The 14998-nt window shown below is 41.3% G+C and overlaps 5 protein-coding genes across 5 annotated transcripts; 3 read left to right on the forward strand and 2 right to left on the reverse strand.

Annotated features, from left to right (window-relative positions):
- The first annotated feature begins 392 nt into the window (after positions 1-392).
- LOC128256006 (cathepsin L) lies at positions 393-8510 on the forward strand. The gene is given in 5 exon segments (XM_052985994.1): positions 393-602; positions 1783-1896; positions 7268-7423; positions 7425-7483; positions 7559-8510. Coding segments are annotated over 4 exon segments (1026 nt in total). The 5' UTR covers positions 393-602; positions 1783-1797; the 3' UTR covers positions 8271-8510.
- Positions 4201-5788, forward strand: LOC128256007 (uncharacterized). The gene has a single exon (XM_052985995.1). It carries the CDS (start codon positions 5273-5275, stop codon positions 5516-5518), a length of 246 nt encoding a protein of 81 aa, XP_052841955.1. The 5' UTR covers positions 4201-5272; the 3' UTR covers positions 5519-5788.
- A 529-nt stretch (positions 8511-9039) lies between the features above and the next one.
- On the forward strand, positions 9040-10647 carry LOC128255821 (probable phenylalanine--tRNA ligase, mitochondrial). The gene is given in 3 exon segments (XM_052985583.1): positions 9040-9619; positions 9622-10346; positions 10408-10647. Coding segments are annotated over 3 exon segments (1359 nt in total). The 5' UTR covers positions 9040-9153; the 3' UTR covers positions 10576-10647.
- Positions 10624-12275, reverse strand: LOC128255822 (sulfotransferase 1C4). The gene is made up of 5 exons (XM_052985584.1): positions 11843-12275; positions 11553-11787; positions 11295-11499; positions 11087-11213; positions 10624-11033 (listed from the first exon to the last, which is right to left on the reverse strand). Exons 1-5 carry the CDS (start codon positions 11925-11927, stop codon positions 10645-10647), a joined length of 1041 nt encoding a protein of 346 aa, XP_052841544.1. The 5' UTR covers positions 11928-12275; the 3' UTR covers positions 10624-10644.
- A 1207-nt stretch (positions 12276-13482) lies between these two features.
- On the reverse strand, positions 13483-14856 carry LOC128255696 (uncharacterized). Its single transcript, XM_052985393.1, has one exon. The coding sequence runs from the start codon at positions 14627-14629 to the stop codon at positions 13607-13609; it is 1023 nt and encodes a 340-aa protein (XP_052841353.1). The 5' UTR covers positions 14630-14856; the 3' UTR covers positions 13483-13606.
- Between the last annotated feature and the right edge of the window lie 142 nt (positions 14857-14998).

A 14998-nucleotide genomic window follows, 5' to 3' on the forward strand; every position in this document is an offset into this window, starting at 1 on the left:
AAGTAAACAGACCTTAAAATAAGAGGAAGAGAACATAACATTGAATACTTAATATAAGCTTTTTGCCCCGCAGGTCAAATGAAAGTCAATACCTTCCTATTCTTTCATATTATCGAATGGCAGTTGTTCATTTACTTGCATTTTTTGCTTAAATCCGCAGACTTGGCCAAAGTACATTCCTATCTCCGAAAAATCCGAAAAATTTGCCATGTAAAAATCATCTTAATACTGAATCACAACCGAATTTACAGCCTACGACTCGCAACAGCTAGGAATACTCGAAAGTATTGTGGAAAGTACTACACAGTTTAGCGGTTTTAAGGCCAAAACATCAACACTGCCCCACAGCCGACTGCCTGTGGTATTTTCTAGAATTCCCATAAGTCTGTGTCTGGTCACATTGGCAAAGATTTCTTTCGAGCAACAATTTCCGCGGAATTTTATTAAACATCGAGTTGTCTTCGTGATTAGACATTAAATTGCGACTTAACAAATACAATTGGAAGGCTTGCACTTTAGTGTAGTTTAAACCATATAAAAAGTGCAACAACAGTAGTAAATTCTGCGAATATTCTGCATTTCCTGCGACGCAGTTTCGAGTGGTAAGTAAAAATTGTGCAGCTAGAAATTAAAACAATATGCCCTGTATTAACGTCAGTTAAATATTAATGTTGTTAATAGCCGCATTGAAAAGTTGCATATTATTGCGTCATGCCTTTGTCTCGATTTATTTACTCTTTAACTGTAGTTCATATCAACGGTCGGCATCATTATCTGTTCCGTATTCTATAATTCCCCTCCCTATCGTCTGTTGCGCTTCTTTGTTTAGATTTTACTGCCCTTTTGGACGATTTTCTGCCTTCCGCAGATTGCTGACCCATTTTCTAGTCTTTGTTAGCTTTACCTCACCTGTTATTCCCCTTGTAGATGAATCACCTTGAATTTGAAAACCCGTTTTCGCCCTTGAACTCTTTACAAATTAAAGGCATAAAATAAATAATTAGGCAATTGTATTATTGAATTCGTGTCTCGTTTCTCAAAAAAGACGCAAAAACAATACAGTAGAAATATAAATCAGGACCAAAATGGCAGACCTATTAAAAAGCAATGCGAAGCAATATGAAAGTGGAATGGCCGATAAGATAACGTTCCTTTCGACTTCGAAAACAACAAACTAAAAATGATCACAAAGCAAACGCCGATATAAGCCAAAAATTGATTTAAGCACCAATAAACATAAACAATTTAGTACAGCCTCTAAAAAACGAAGAAAGTTTATAAAATCATAGTAGCAATAAAACAAATTCGTACTTAAGAAATCTGTGCGTTGGTTATTGTTATGAATTAATTATTTTTTATTTATTTATTAATATACTTTTATATAATTATAATTTTTGATTTAAACTAATTTGTATGTAGTTTTACAATTTGTTGTGTGAAAAATTTATCAAATGTTACGTCTTAAATAAGTGAATAACATAAATGATTCACAGTTTAACCATATTTATAAATCCAAAAACAAAGCTTAACCTCAAAAACTTGTCCAATATATTTAATATGATTGATTTTATTTTCTCATTAAAATCAGAACAATAAAAAACCTTCCAATTCCCAATGATTTTATTAATTAATAGTAAATCTGAATGTTGACTTATACAATTATAAGTTCTGTTATATGTACAACATCCATTTGATAAACAAGAAATCAGGTTTATGGCTGGTGAAGCTTCACGTGACTGGTAATTCGCATAGTTGGCTTACTAATGGTTTGCTTTTTTACAGACTCTCCGACTTAAAATGCGCACAGCTGTTTTACTGCCGCTTTTGGCCCTGCTGGCGGTGGCACAGGCCGTTTCCTTCGCCGATGTGATCAAGGAGGAATGGCACACTTTCAAGGTGAGTTTTTCGTGTTTTATCAATGGCTTTCTTTAAATTTGTCGCCCCAGGAAATCGGAGTGCAACAAGTGTTCTCCGGTGACAAAGGCTAGCGATGACTAATGCATTATGTTTGGGCCTTTGTCTTGCGCAGACCTTGTTTGCATAGTTGGACAGGGACTGCATGCTCATTCTTCCGTTTGTGACGATTCTGCTCGGCTGAATCACGAGTGAATGTGAATGCACTGAGCGGCTGCATCAAAAAGCGTCCAGATAAGTCCCGAAGTCTAGGCGATTCAGTCACATGCAGGCTCACATGACCAGCGACCAGGCTTAGCCGTAAACATCAGAGGGAACGACGGACAATCAAGTCGTCGCCCACTTTTGTTCCGTTGCGGGTCAGTGCCGCTGATAAGCCGTGCAAGACTCGAACTGGTCCACTGATAAGCTGGACATTTGTACCATTTTTGCAAGCAAATGTTTCCTAATTGTCATGTGGCTTATGCCGACTTCGATTTTTGCCCCTTCTGCAGTGTATATTTTATTGCATGAACCCATTGTTTCATTGATTAGGCAAATCATCCTTGGTCGTAATTGTGTCTGCCTATCAATGTTTTTTTTTTTCTGAAAATTAGTTGAATGTACCCCCAGTGTCATCCATTCCCTATCAGCAGGAGTATGAGGTCGTGCTTATTTCTTGGACTGTGTTGTATAGTTATTGGTTGTTCCGTGTCAAGCGTCATTAAACGCAAATGGGGGCGTATAATTAGCTGTGCAGATCTCGTGTGATAAAAGTCACTGAATAAACATACGTGAATAACACTTGTGTTATTGCTTAAAAATACCACCCTCATAAGAGATAAGTTCTTCCCAATCTATTTCCGTTCATACGTTGCCAAATTAAAAAATTACCCAAAAATAGTGACACATCATTTTTAATATTGGGTTTGTTGTTTAAACAAATCTAATGGATGCACAACCATAGCAAAAAAACATATTTTCAAAAATGGTTATAAAAATAATTTTTATATAAAATTTTGGGAAACGTCAATTGGTTTTCGAAAAATATTTTTCGTATCTTATATAAGTTTTAAGGAATTTCTTACGTGTCAACACTGGATAAATTGGAAAAAGCATGATATTAGAGACAATGAAGTCGTACTTGTTGTTAATTTACTATTACAGTCTTTTCGAACTTTATTGTAACAAACTTACAGCTATGGACATGCCTTTCCTTTAAATAGATTAAGAGTGTTCATATAAAATTTGGACTGAATCAAAACTTCAAATTTAGAAATCAATTTTTATCTTAAATGTGTTGATTTTTTTCTTTAAAAAATGTGTTCTTGAGCGCTGCAAAAATCTTAAGTTTGCATTATTCAAATCCTAATTAATTTTTCAGTATTATAGAAACATTTATATAAGGCTCCATTAACGTCCCTCTGTCCACACAGTCCATCCGTTGCAAACGCTTGGAATTATTGATAAATGTGAAATAATTATAAGATAATTTGTTTTATTTAAACGATGTAATTTGTTCTGTTCATAGAGCATCAATGTTCAACAAAACATTTTCACAATTGTGTACGTATTTAGAGTTTTTTTGGATGATTTAATCTAAAATTATTAGTTTCAAAATTTTTCAAAATGTACATTGCATATAAAGGGTACACTTTCAGTCCTTACTCCTTCGTATTTTAATTTAGTTAATTTTAACTAAATTTAATTTAATTTTAAACCACTGTTATTAAGTTCCAAGTCTGTTATTTTTTGTTTGTCAGTGTGATACAATACAAAACTAGAAACAAAGAAAACTTCGGCAAGCCGGAGAAAAAAAACATTTTACCGATTTGCTTCACATTAAAATCGTTAAATACTTTATTTTTTTCGATGCTTTCTATGGGGGCTATATGATAGTCGACCGATACCACAACCAAAAAAAATTCTCATAGAAACTAAACTAATGTTACATGAACTTTAAATTATGGGGTATGAAAAAATTCTCAATAAGATGCGTGTTTAATTAATACCACGAAAGTATCAAAATAGAACGTAGACTCATCGCTATAGAAATTTAAGTAAAAAGTATAGAGTTATTTAGTATTGAACCAATACATATATTTAATACTGTCGGTATTAAAACTTTCAGTTTTTATATTGGATGTAAATGCAATAAAAATAGGTCTTTTTAAAAAGTGTTAGCCAAATTAGCTGAAAAGCTGAGGGACTAGAAGCGTACGGACAGACGAACAGACGGACCGTAAAACGGCCAGATCGGATTGTCTGATGATGCTGATCAAGAATATATATACTTTATAGGATCGGAAATGTGCCCCTGCGTTGCAAACTATTGACTAAAATTAGAATACCCTCTGCAAGTTTATTAAAACGGACTCCTTTGGTCACACTACTGAAGCAGTGCTGCCCATGCCTTGCTCCACATAGAAAAGGCGCGCAATTCAAATTACATTTCCAGCCGACGTTGCTGGTAAAGTCTAACTTGGACAATCGCAAATTTATAAATTGTTATCTGTGTGCAGTTCAAAGTGCCCAAGTTGTCGGTTGCAAATGCACAGCTGAAAAAGTCACCAGCGTACAATTGTGGCACTGATAAGCACCAGATTCCAGATTTATGCGTTTCAGTTTCTGCACATTCTGAAACCAAAGATGATTAAATATTTGATACAGAATAGGTCGAGCGAACGTTTTGGAAATGACGCGCGACGGATCAGCGAGGCTTATCAAATTGGCACTTTGCTGGTGTTTCCGAGAGCGCAAATTCCGAGTGACAAGTGGACAAACAAATAGGCTGCCGTAAATAAACAAGCGGGGAAAAATTTGACTGAGTTGCAAAAACTTTTGTATTGGTCTTTCTTTATCTTATTATTTTTTGCTGCGCCCGAACCGGTTGGCGCAAACATATTTGAATATCTTGCCTGCCTGAAATCCTTATAAATCAAGAGTTTCGGAAACCGGTTCGTTTTAAACGGTTCCATAATACGCGCGCTGCAAAAAGAAAACAGAAATAAGAAACAAGAAATTTATAGAGTACGCTTCCTCCAAATAGTTTGCCTACGTACGTAGGTTGGCTCTCGTTTTGTGATACGACGAAGTGAGTGTGTAACTCGGCTCGTTTTTGCCCGAGTCTGTGTGAGCGGACAACCACCGAAAGCGGTCTGCTGTATTTTTGTTATTTCCCTAACGACGCTCCAAGCGAACGGAACAGTCGAGCAGCAGTGGAGAGACTGTATAGAAATTCGAGAGAAAAGAAATAAAAGGAGCCAGCCCCCCCCCAGCAGTTCGAAAAAGCACGCGCGTCATCGTAAAAACGTGCTACGAAATCCAAGAAAACCAACCTAATATTGGCGAAATTATATAAAACCGACAAGCCCTTACCATGACCGATGTCAGTGCCAATAGTCTCGATGTATCGGTGGATGTGGTTTGGCCCACCATTATAGTCCTGGCCATGCTGGTGATAAACGGCTTTGTTTTCGCCTACATCATGCGAAAGCGGCGAGAGTACAAGAACCAGGAGGAACAACCTGTTCCACACCCATCATACGCGGCCACCAGTGCAGTGGCCACTGCACCCACGGATCAGGAGGACGATAGCTGTGCCATCGAGATGGAGCGACTGTAGGACTAACCGCACTAGTAGTAGCTATAGCTCTCTGATACTCACCCATCGTCCAAGCTCACAACTGCAACGAAGTTTCCTAAGTTCTCCGGATGCCAGGCAAAAATTTGCTTACTCTAGAGATAGAAATACAAAAACGTATACGCCGAGTGCCTGGATCGCACGTGCATTTAATTACGGTCTTTAAGTTGTTAAATCTATTTTGCCATTCATTTTCTACAAAAGTATATAATAAAACGTGTGAATTTTATCATGCCATATCGAAAACCCAAACTGTTTAGAAGGAAAATCAATAGGTCAGTGCGCTGGCGGCTTTCAAAAGGCTTCTCATTCTCACCCAAGTGAATCGGGTGGGGTTTTTTTTTGTTTTGGATGCATGTCTTAATTCGAACCAATTATGCCAATTATACGACCCAGCCGTTGACTGGGGACTCCATCCGGTCCAGTAGGGGCGACAATTGTTGCTCTGGCGATGCTGGTCCGCTTTGATGCCCAAACTAATTACATATGCATGTTTCTCACATGACAGCGCCATGGTTATTCAGTTCATTGTGCCGAGTACCCTAGAATATTGTCTTTGTGAGACTTGAGGTGAGCCACTCGAAAGCCACTCAAAAGAAAATCTTATAGTTGGGGATTAGTAAAGTGTATGAATAATTATACATATTTGATATTTGATTGTGCATGCATTTTCTTTATATATTTTGCTGAAAAGCAAGCCACTTTAACACCTCCAAAACACTGAAATAAACTCGTATAGCTCGTAGTAGATTTCTTATGCAGTAATAAAATCAGCAAGGCAAAAGCTGTGTATGGCAGAGTTCAGTTTTTGAAGCCACCCCTTAAATGTTTGCATTATTTGCTGAATGTAATGGATAGCAACGCAGTCTTCATCTTGCTCCGACCATCCAAATTTTCTTTATAAATAGCTATCATTTGTTTAGTGTTCGAGCTATTTCCGTGCTGTGTCAATATGCGGGTCGGACAAAACAACCCCGATCCGGAGAGGAGGTCTCTAATCCGGGGGACCAACGCATTTCATTCCTTCCCCCTTACCTGCGGTGTAGTTCATTGTTTACTACCTGAAACATTTACACCGTTTCGAAGTTCCTGTTGTTGGGCAGTCGTTAAAAATATTTTTTATGGCCATGTTAGATTTATAGACCTTACTACTGTGGCCGAACTAATAGAGCGATCTGCTCGCGCCAAGTTGACGTGCCAATGATAGGTTATCTCAAGATTAAGACCTTTTGCCATCGTGACCATAAATCTGGTTTACGTAAAAGATTTACTTCTCCGAGCGAGATTTTTGTTAATGTTTTCATATCTAAAATGTTATGTTATGCTATTATGCGTTTTGATTATATCACTGTGTACGCTTCCGGAGTAGAAATAACTAATTATATTGTTTAGATGCAAAATAAGTTTGATGCAGCAGACCTTATAGACGAAAATAAATAAATTTTCGGTCATATAATCGATTTTGAATTTTAAAGTTTGGATCACTTTTAGTTTGTAGTAAAAAGAAGTTTGTTAAAACACATTTTGGCCATTTCCCTAACAAATGATTTAATTTTATTTTTTTTACAAACAAAAGAGGAATAAATACATACCGACTTGATTATTTTAACCGTTTGTCGGTCTGTTCTTTTCGTTTGGTCTAATCTTAAAACAAGTACATGAACATTTTTGATAAGCTTTACCTTCGATAAGAGTGCACTATCTAAAAGAGTATTTTTCTTTGATATGCAGTTGGAGCACCGCAAAAACTACCAAGATGAAACCGAGGAACGCTTCCGCCTTAAGATCTTCAATGAGAACAAGCACAAGATTGCTAAGCACAACCAGCGATTCGCCGAAGGGAAGGTGAGCTTCAAATTGGCGGTCAACAAATACGCCGATATGCTGCATCCACGAATTCCGCCAGCTGATGAACGGCTTCAACTACACCCTGCAAAAGGAGCTGCGGTAAGAGAGTAGAGAGTAGAATGAAATAATTTCCCTCAAGTATAGCGTACTAATTCTTTTATAAATTCCTTCCAGCGCTATCGATGAGAGCTTCAAGGGCGTTACCTTCATTTCGCCAGCTCACGTGACCCTACCCAAATCTGTGGACTGGCGTATCAAGGGCGCCGTTACCGCCGTCAAGGATCAGGGACACTGCGGCAGCTGCTGGGCCTTCTCCAGCACGGGTGCCCTAGAGGGTCAGCATTACCGCAAATCCGGAGTGCTGGTCTCGCTGTCCGAGCAGAATCTGGTCGATTGCTCCACCAAGTACGGCAACAACGGATGCAACGGCGGTCTCATGGATAACGCCTTTCGCTACATCAAGGACAATGGTGGTATCGACACCGAGAAATCCTATCCCTACGAGGCAATCGATGATTCCTGCCACTTCAACAAGGGCACAATCGGAGCCACCGACCGTGGATTCGTCGATGTACCCCAGGGTGATGAGGAGAAGTTAGCCCAGGCTGTGGCGACCATTGGACCCGTTTCCGTGGCCATTGATGCCTCCCACGAATCCTTCCAGTTTTATTCCGAGGGCGTCTATAACGAGCCCCAGTGCGATGCCCAGAACTTGGACCATGGAGTCCTGGCTGTTGGCTTCGGCACCGATGAGTCTGGCGAGGACTACTGGCTGGTGAAGAACTCGTGGGGTACATCTTGGGGCGACAAGGGCTTCATTAAGATGACGCGCAACAAGGATAACCAGTGCGGCATCGCCACCTCCGCCAGCTATCCCCTGGTCTAACCCAGAACTGATTTATTTTAGCCACAGCCTTCATATGATATGATATGCAAACAAAGAAAAACATACCAACGCATGTATCTCAAAAGGAACTTTAATAATTTAGCCCAACCTCTTGCTTTAAAAATTTAATTTTGTGTTGGGTCCCATGTATTCATGTATCTCTGTCATTACACACGACATAGGTAAACAACAAATCTGTTGATTTTTGTAGAAAAAGAAATAAAAAACCTGTAATTTTAACTGGATTTTTTATTGAAAATTTATATTTTTATATATATTTTTAAAAATTTTATTAGCAAGCAAAAATTGCTTTGGTGCAAATTTTTTGAAAATGATTGCAGTTTTCTTATCTTTGTGACATAATTATGACTTCAATAGCCAAACCGATTGTCCCAAAAGGACGATTTTGTGGAGTGCCAAAACGACAAAAAACCATTGCTTTGACCTGTTTTCTTTACCTTTATGCTTTACAGTCACCAAAGTCTTTTGTGCTATTTTTTTTTAATTTTGTAGCTTTTTCTTTTTTAAAAATTTTGTGTGCGTTGAACAAAATAAATGTCCGGGAAGATTGTACTTAAATTGTTAATTTTTATTTTAAAGAGTTCTTTAAAATCGCTTATCTTTGGTAGCTTTGGAATCACAATGTCCTGATACATTTAATTAAATTTTAAATGGTAAAAAACCAGTAATAATTTAAACATATTTTATCGATAGCTTTTAGAGACATTTTATCGATATACACTAAGAACACAAGTTCTTCACCAGCTGGCTTACTCTGGTCACTCTGCGATACTCTGGTCACTCTGAAAATTGGGCAATAACTTTGCGAACATAACATAAAATGCAATAATTTATTAAAGCCAATTAACAAAAGTCCTCCAAGATGCTGTTGACACTTCGAGTGCAAGGAGCTCGGCACTTGGTGAAGTCCACTCGATGCCTGGCCAGCAGCGCGGCGCCGGAGAAGTCGCCATCCGCCCAACCACACCTGGAGGTCAATGGGAGCACGTTCGCCACCGATGGATGGACGAACGTTACGCCCAAAATTCTCTCCTATCTGGGAGCGAACAAGCACCTGCAGACGGACCACCCGCTGTCCATCATCCGCCAGCGGATCGTCAACTACTTCTACGGAGCGTACCGCAACCAAAGGGGCAATCCGCTGTTCTCCGTCTACGACAACCTCAGTCCGGTGGTCACTGTGCAGCAGAACTTTGACAACCTGCTGATACCCGCTGACCATGTGAGTCGCCAGAAGTCCGACTGCTACTACATCAACCAGCAGCATCTGCTGCGGGCCCACACCACTGCCCATCAAGTAGAACTGATCTCGGGGGGATTGGACAACTTCTGGTGGTGGGCGAGGTGTATCGGCGGGACGAAATCGACAGCACCCACTATCCGGTGTTCCACCAGGCGGACGCCGTGCGGCTGGTCACCAAAGACAAGCTATTCGAGCGCAATCCCGGTCTGGAGCTGTTCGAGGAGACGTGGTCCGGCACGCTGGCCGATCCCAAGCTTATCCTGCCCTCCTCCAAGTTCATGGACCAGACCAAACAGCCCTGCCACACCCTGGAGGCCGTCAAGCTGATGGAACACGAAATGAAGCACGTGCTGGTAGGCCTGACGAAGGATTTGTTTGGTCCTCGCATAAAGTACCGATGGGTGGACACCTATTTCCCCTTCACCCAGCCCTCGTGGGAACTTGAGATCTACTTCAAGGACAACTGGCTGGAGGTCCTGGGCTGCGGCATCATGCGCCACGAGATTCTGCAGAGATCTGGCGTCCACCAGTCGATTGGTTATGCCTTCGGAGTTGGCCTGGAGCGTTTGGCCATGGTTCTGTTCGACATACCGGACATCCGGCTCTTCTGGTCAAACGACAGTGGCTTCCTTTCGCAGTTCAGCGAAAAGGACCTGTTAAATCTGCCCACCTACAAGCCCATATCCCACTATCCGCAGTGCACGAACGACTTGTCCTTCTGGCTTCCCGACGATGTGGAGGTGGATGCCGGCTTCTCGCCCAACGACTTTTACGATCTGGTCCGCTCTGTGGCCGGTGATATGGTGGAGCAGGTGGGTCACGTCGTTCCCAATCCTTACTTAGCTAACCATTGGTCTTATCAACTTCTTGCAGATCAGCCTGGTCGACAAGTTCAAGCATCCAAAGACGGGGAAGTCGAGTGTCTGCTTCCGCATCGTTTACCGCCACATGGAGCGCACCCTCACGCAGGCGGAGGTAAACGAAGTCCACAAGCAGATCGCCAGTGCTAGTGTGGATAGTTTCAAAGTGCAAATACGTTAGTCATAGTCTAGTTCCGTTTCAATTTAAACCAAAAAACACCAGTAAAGATAGCCATCAAAGTAAGGTATTTTATATGGTCTTGAAGCATTTTGCGTTCTGTTCCACCCATTCGTTCGCGCTCTTCAAAAGCTTAGGATTGTCGACGAACTCCTTTTGTGGCCGACACGCTGTTTTGGCTCCGCTACGCACGAATCCTGCCTCTCCTTTGTTGAGGATGCCTACGGAAGCCATCTCGTGCATATTTACTGACTTGTTCTCGCGGAAAGTCTTGATGCTCAGATGATCGAGTAGGCTACCCAGGTCCTCGGGCTTCAGCGGGCACTCCAGGAAGTTGGCTATGCTGTGAACTGTGCCGGGCAGATCTACTAGCATGTCCTCGTAGCGCAGGAAAAGCACATTGGGCAGCTTGGCATGCTCGAGAGCCTCCTTCACATGACTATAGTAGGGCAGCCACGGATCTGCCAGGAAGGGTTATCACAATGCTAGCTGCGTACATCAAAAGTGCACTTACTTAATCCTCTTTGAAAGTAGCGCCAGTAACGCTCGAAATCTCCCACATAACCCTGCGTTCGGAAGAGCCTGTTCAAATGGTAATAGGAAACTGCCACATCCTTGGGATTGCGAACCACATAGATCACCTGAAAGAAATGTATTTTATATTCTTACCTCTACCTCAAAGACCCAAGCTATGAGATAACTAGGTTTTAAAATCAACCAACCTTACACCTATTTTCCAGGACACTAGGCGGCATTAGAGAAAAAGGAAAATGAGTTTTGATAAAGCGTCGCTGGGAGCTGGGCAGTTCTCTCAGCGTCTCGTAGCCCGGTCGGGAAATCTTCTCAAGGAACTCTACGGCTTCAGCTGAGTGACGGTTTTCATTCTGCAGCTCCTCCTTTACCTTGGGATGCACAAACAAGGGAAACCTGAAAATAGAAGTGCCCTTTACATTTAATTAGTTAACAGGACAAATACTTACTCAAAGAATGGGAAGCGTTCGGTGAGCGGTCGTCGCTGGGCCTGGTCAAAGTCCAGGCCATTGGCCACCAGCCAAATGAGCTCCTGCGTCCAAGTGGTGCCCGACCTTGGCACCGTGGCAATCCAGACATCATCTGGTCGAGCCACAAAGTTGTAATACCTTTCGGCCTCCTCCTTGTACTTGTGCGGAAAGAAATATCCCTCAGATCCGACCTGAACAAAGCCAGTCCGCTCGCCTGGACAGAAAAGGTGTGGAAGGTAAGACCGGACTACTGAACCCTACAATCTTACCATGGAAGTAGTCCAACAGCTCCGCATTTGTGGACTCCTCCACATCGCGAATCTCATGGGGAAACTTAAGAGCAGACTTTTCCATTGCTCGCGCAACCAGTTGCCAGCGTTGACTGCAGAAACGATCGTTGGGAAAACTTCTTGACCCCGCTTTCGGGCCTCGGAGAAAGTGGCAGCTGCTGCTGCTTGGCTAAGCGCAATTTAAATTCGACTTTGAACTTGTTGCTTCACTTTATGAGCTTGCTGCTGGACAAGCACGCTGATTCGCTGTATTTTAAATAGGTGTGTCCCAGGTGGTTTAATTACCCAAGACAGATTTTAGTGTGACATGAAAGGAGGTCTTGACTTGGGAACGGAATTTGGGTTACTTTAGAGTATTAAACTGTCTTTTTAAACTAAAATGTCTTATTTTTTGTTGTATTTTTATTAATTTTGGTTCACCTTATTTTATATTTATTATCAACGAACATTTGATTTTAAAGATACAATATTTTTTTGAAATAAATGTCTGGTTTTAATTTCTAAATTTCTAAGATTTTCCAAATTTTGACAATATTTTTATGGCACTTGGTAGATTATTTTGAATTCATCATCAACTCAGCATTGAACGATTTTACCAATATATGATGCAATCCAACTTGGTTAAATGAAACCCGAAAATAAAAACATTACAAATAAACTTTGTAAAAGTATAAAATAGTTCCTAACGTAGGAATATATGTATTTAGGGCAGAGGTACTGGAGCAATCAACTTTCTCCTACATTAGCCAAGAAATATTGATGTATTTTTATACACCTTTTTGTAATAGCTGCAAGGGTATTTATTCTTCATCTTGCCGTAGTTTGGTTCCTTTATTGTTTTTATGAAATCTTTTTTTTTAATACAAATATAAATGTGGCCTGTTTTAACGAAATTTTTTTGAGTGCACGAGTTTTATAAAATTAATTGAGCCCGATAACATTTAATTTAGATGAATTCAGTTTCATTTCGCTTTCATTTTCATTTTACTGGATAAGTTTGTGTTTTAGAGCTGGTCAAAGATCAAAAATCAAGGAACTTTTTATCGAAAAAATGCGTCCTAAAAGTTTTCAAAATTTCAAAACAAACCAAACCAATCTATTGTTTTTTTTTATACTCTTGTAGAGGGTACTATAATTTCACGACGACGATTATAACATATGGGTCCCATAAGAACAATTGGAAAAAAATGATAACTGATGTTTCTTTTAGTTTTTCGATATATAATAATGGTTTACTTTTTCAGAATTACGGTTTAAATTTGATTAATGTCAGACGACAAAATGGGAACAATCGGAATATTACAAAAATAAATGAAGAAAAATTGTACTTCTTTTATTTTAAAATTTTTTGTTTTAATTCTTTTAGTAATAGTAATGGTGTAATAGTTTAGAAAAACGCTTTAACTTTTATTCAAATCGGAAAACGTTATCATATAGCTGCCAACGATCGAAGTCTTCATGATATATGTATAATACACGAATCATGATATTTAATACAAATGTCCGATTCAGACCGATTCGACTTAAATACAACCTACAATGGAAAAGACTTTTGGGAAAGTTTCATTCAAATAGCTTTAAAACTGACTATCTGAATTTATAGTACCTGGTAGGGTATTAATTTTGTATTCGGTACTTTATTTTAAAATGGAATACCAAAATCCTTTTTCGTACTTTTACTTTTACAATACTACACAAACAATTTGAGAAATCACTGGTATGGAATTTAATCCGTTTCGGGGTTCAGTCGTTCAGGTCGACGTTATCGAAGAGGCTCAGCAGCTCCTGCTCCTTGCGTTTAATGCGCTCCTGGATGTTGGTCACAGACTCGGACTTGGGCCCAGAAGACTGCACTCGGGTGAAGAAGTCATCCATGGACTTGAACACGTTCTGGTACTGATTGTCGTAGATGGCGTACTGGATCGGTGGCGGCTTCTTGGGAGAGCGCTTGGTCACGGCGTTACGCAGGGAAAACTCTTTCAGCTCGTCCAGATGCAGCTCCTCCTGCTGCTCGTGGGCAGCGAAGCTGCGCTTCGACTGGCGCTCCGTCTTCGCCTTGAGTTCGCGCCGCTCCCGTTCGATCTGCTCCACCAGCTGCATCGAGGGGCACAACCACCTGACTTCGCCGAGGACTAGTCCATGGTCGAGGATCTCCGCCTCGTTGGTCTGGATGCCCGCTTCGAGCAGCTCCTGGGGCCTGATCTCCGGGACTTCCGCCCTTTCCAGCAAGGCCTCGCTATCCGCCAAGGGAGCAGGTTCCTCGGGCACTGGGAGCCTATTCCTGCGCAGGTTCGAGGAGTGGCCTACGCCCGCCGGTTTGGTTGGCCAGAGACGGGCCCGGGCCGCCTGTTTGACCGCTTGGGTCATCACCCGCTGCCTGGGTGACCTCTTGACCTCCGTTTCGGTGCCCTTTGGCGGGGGACCGCCCGATGTGGCCTTCTCCTTCTCCTGAGCCGCTTGCTCGAACTGCTGCTGTTTGGCCGTCTGCCTGTAAGTGCTGGCCCTCAGCGACGAGGCTATGGTGGGCTGGACCAGCCGAGAAGGCGGGCTAGCATTGGCCAGACGACGACCTGGCTGCTTCCAAGCCGCATCGGATCCTCCATCGCCGGCTCCGCCGTGAACCGCTCTGCGTGTTCCCGCCGTCTGCGTCGATAGAGGTGCCGCCAACTTGGAACGCACTGTGACCCCAGAGACGGTGTGCCCTCGACTGTGCTGCGTTGGCACCGCAGCGCCACTCCGACCATTGTTCCTGCCGGATGGATGCATTTTTCAAAGGGATATCTTAAAGGGGTATCTTAAGAATTTCGCCAGGGCCCACGATGTAGCAGAATCTGCTCAATCTTAACTAGCTGGATCCACTATAATTTTTACAAGTTTAATAACTTTTATTTTACTAATTCAGCTAGTTGAAAGCGATAACGAAATATAAATGTATGTCTAAAGAAAGAGTCGTTTACTTCTGACACTGGGGTTGTTTTATTGGCCTACTGGTACTATAACACAGATAACTTTTCTATCAAATGAACAAAATCATTTCAAAACTTGTTAAAAAAACATTTTAAAACGAAATTAAAAGTTGGTTAAGCTGTCAAACTCCGTTTATAAAGTTTGTAAATTGTTTCTTTTTTAAAAACA

This window comes from Drosophila gunungcola (assembly GCF_025200985.1).
Source record: "Drosophila gunungcola strain Sukarami chromosome 2R unlocalized genomic scaffold, Dgunungcola_SK_2 000012F, whole genome shotgun sequence".
In the NCBI taxonomy this organism is placed as follows: Eukaryota; Metazoa; Arthropoda; class Insecta; order Diptera; family Drosophilidae; genus Drosophila; species Drosophila gunungcola.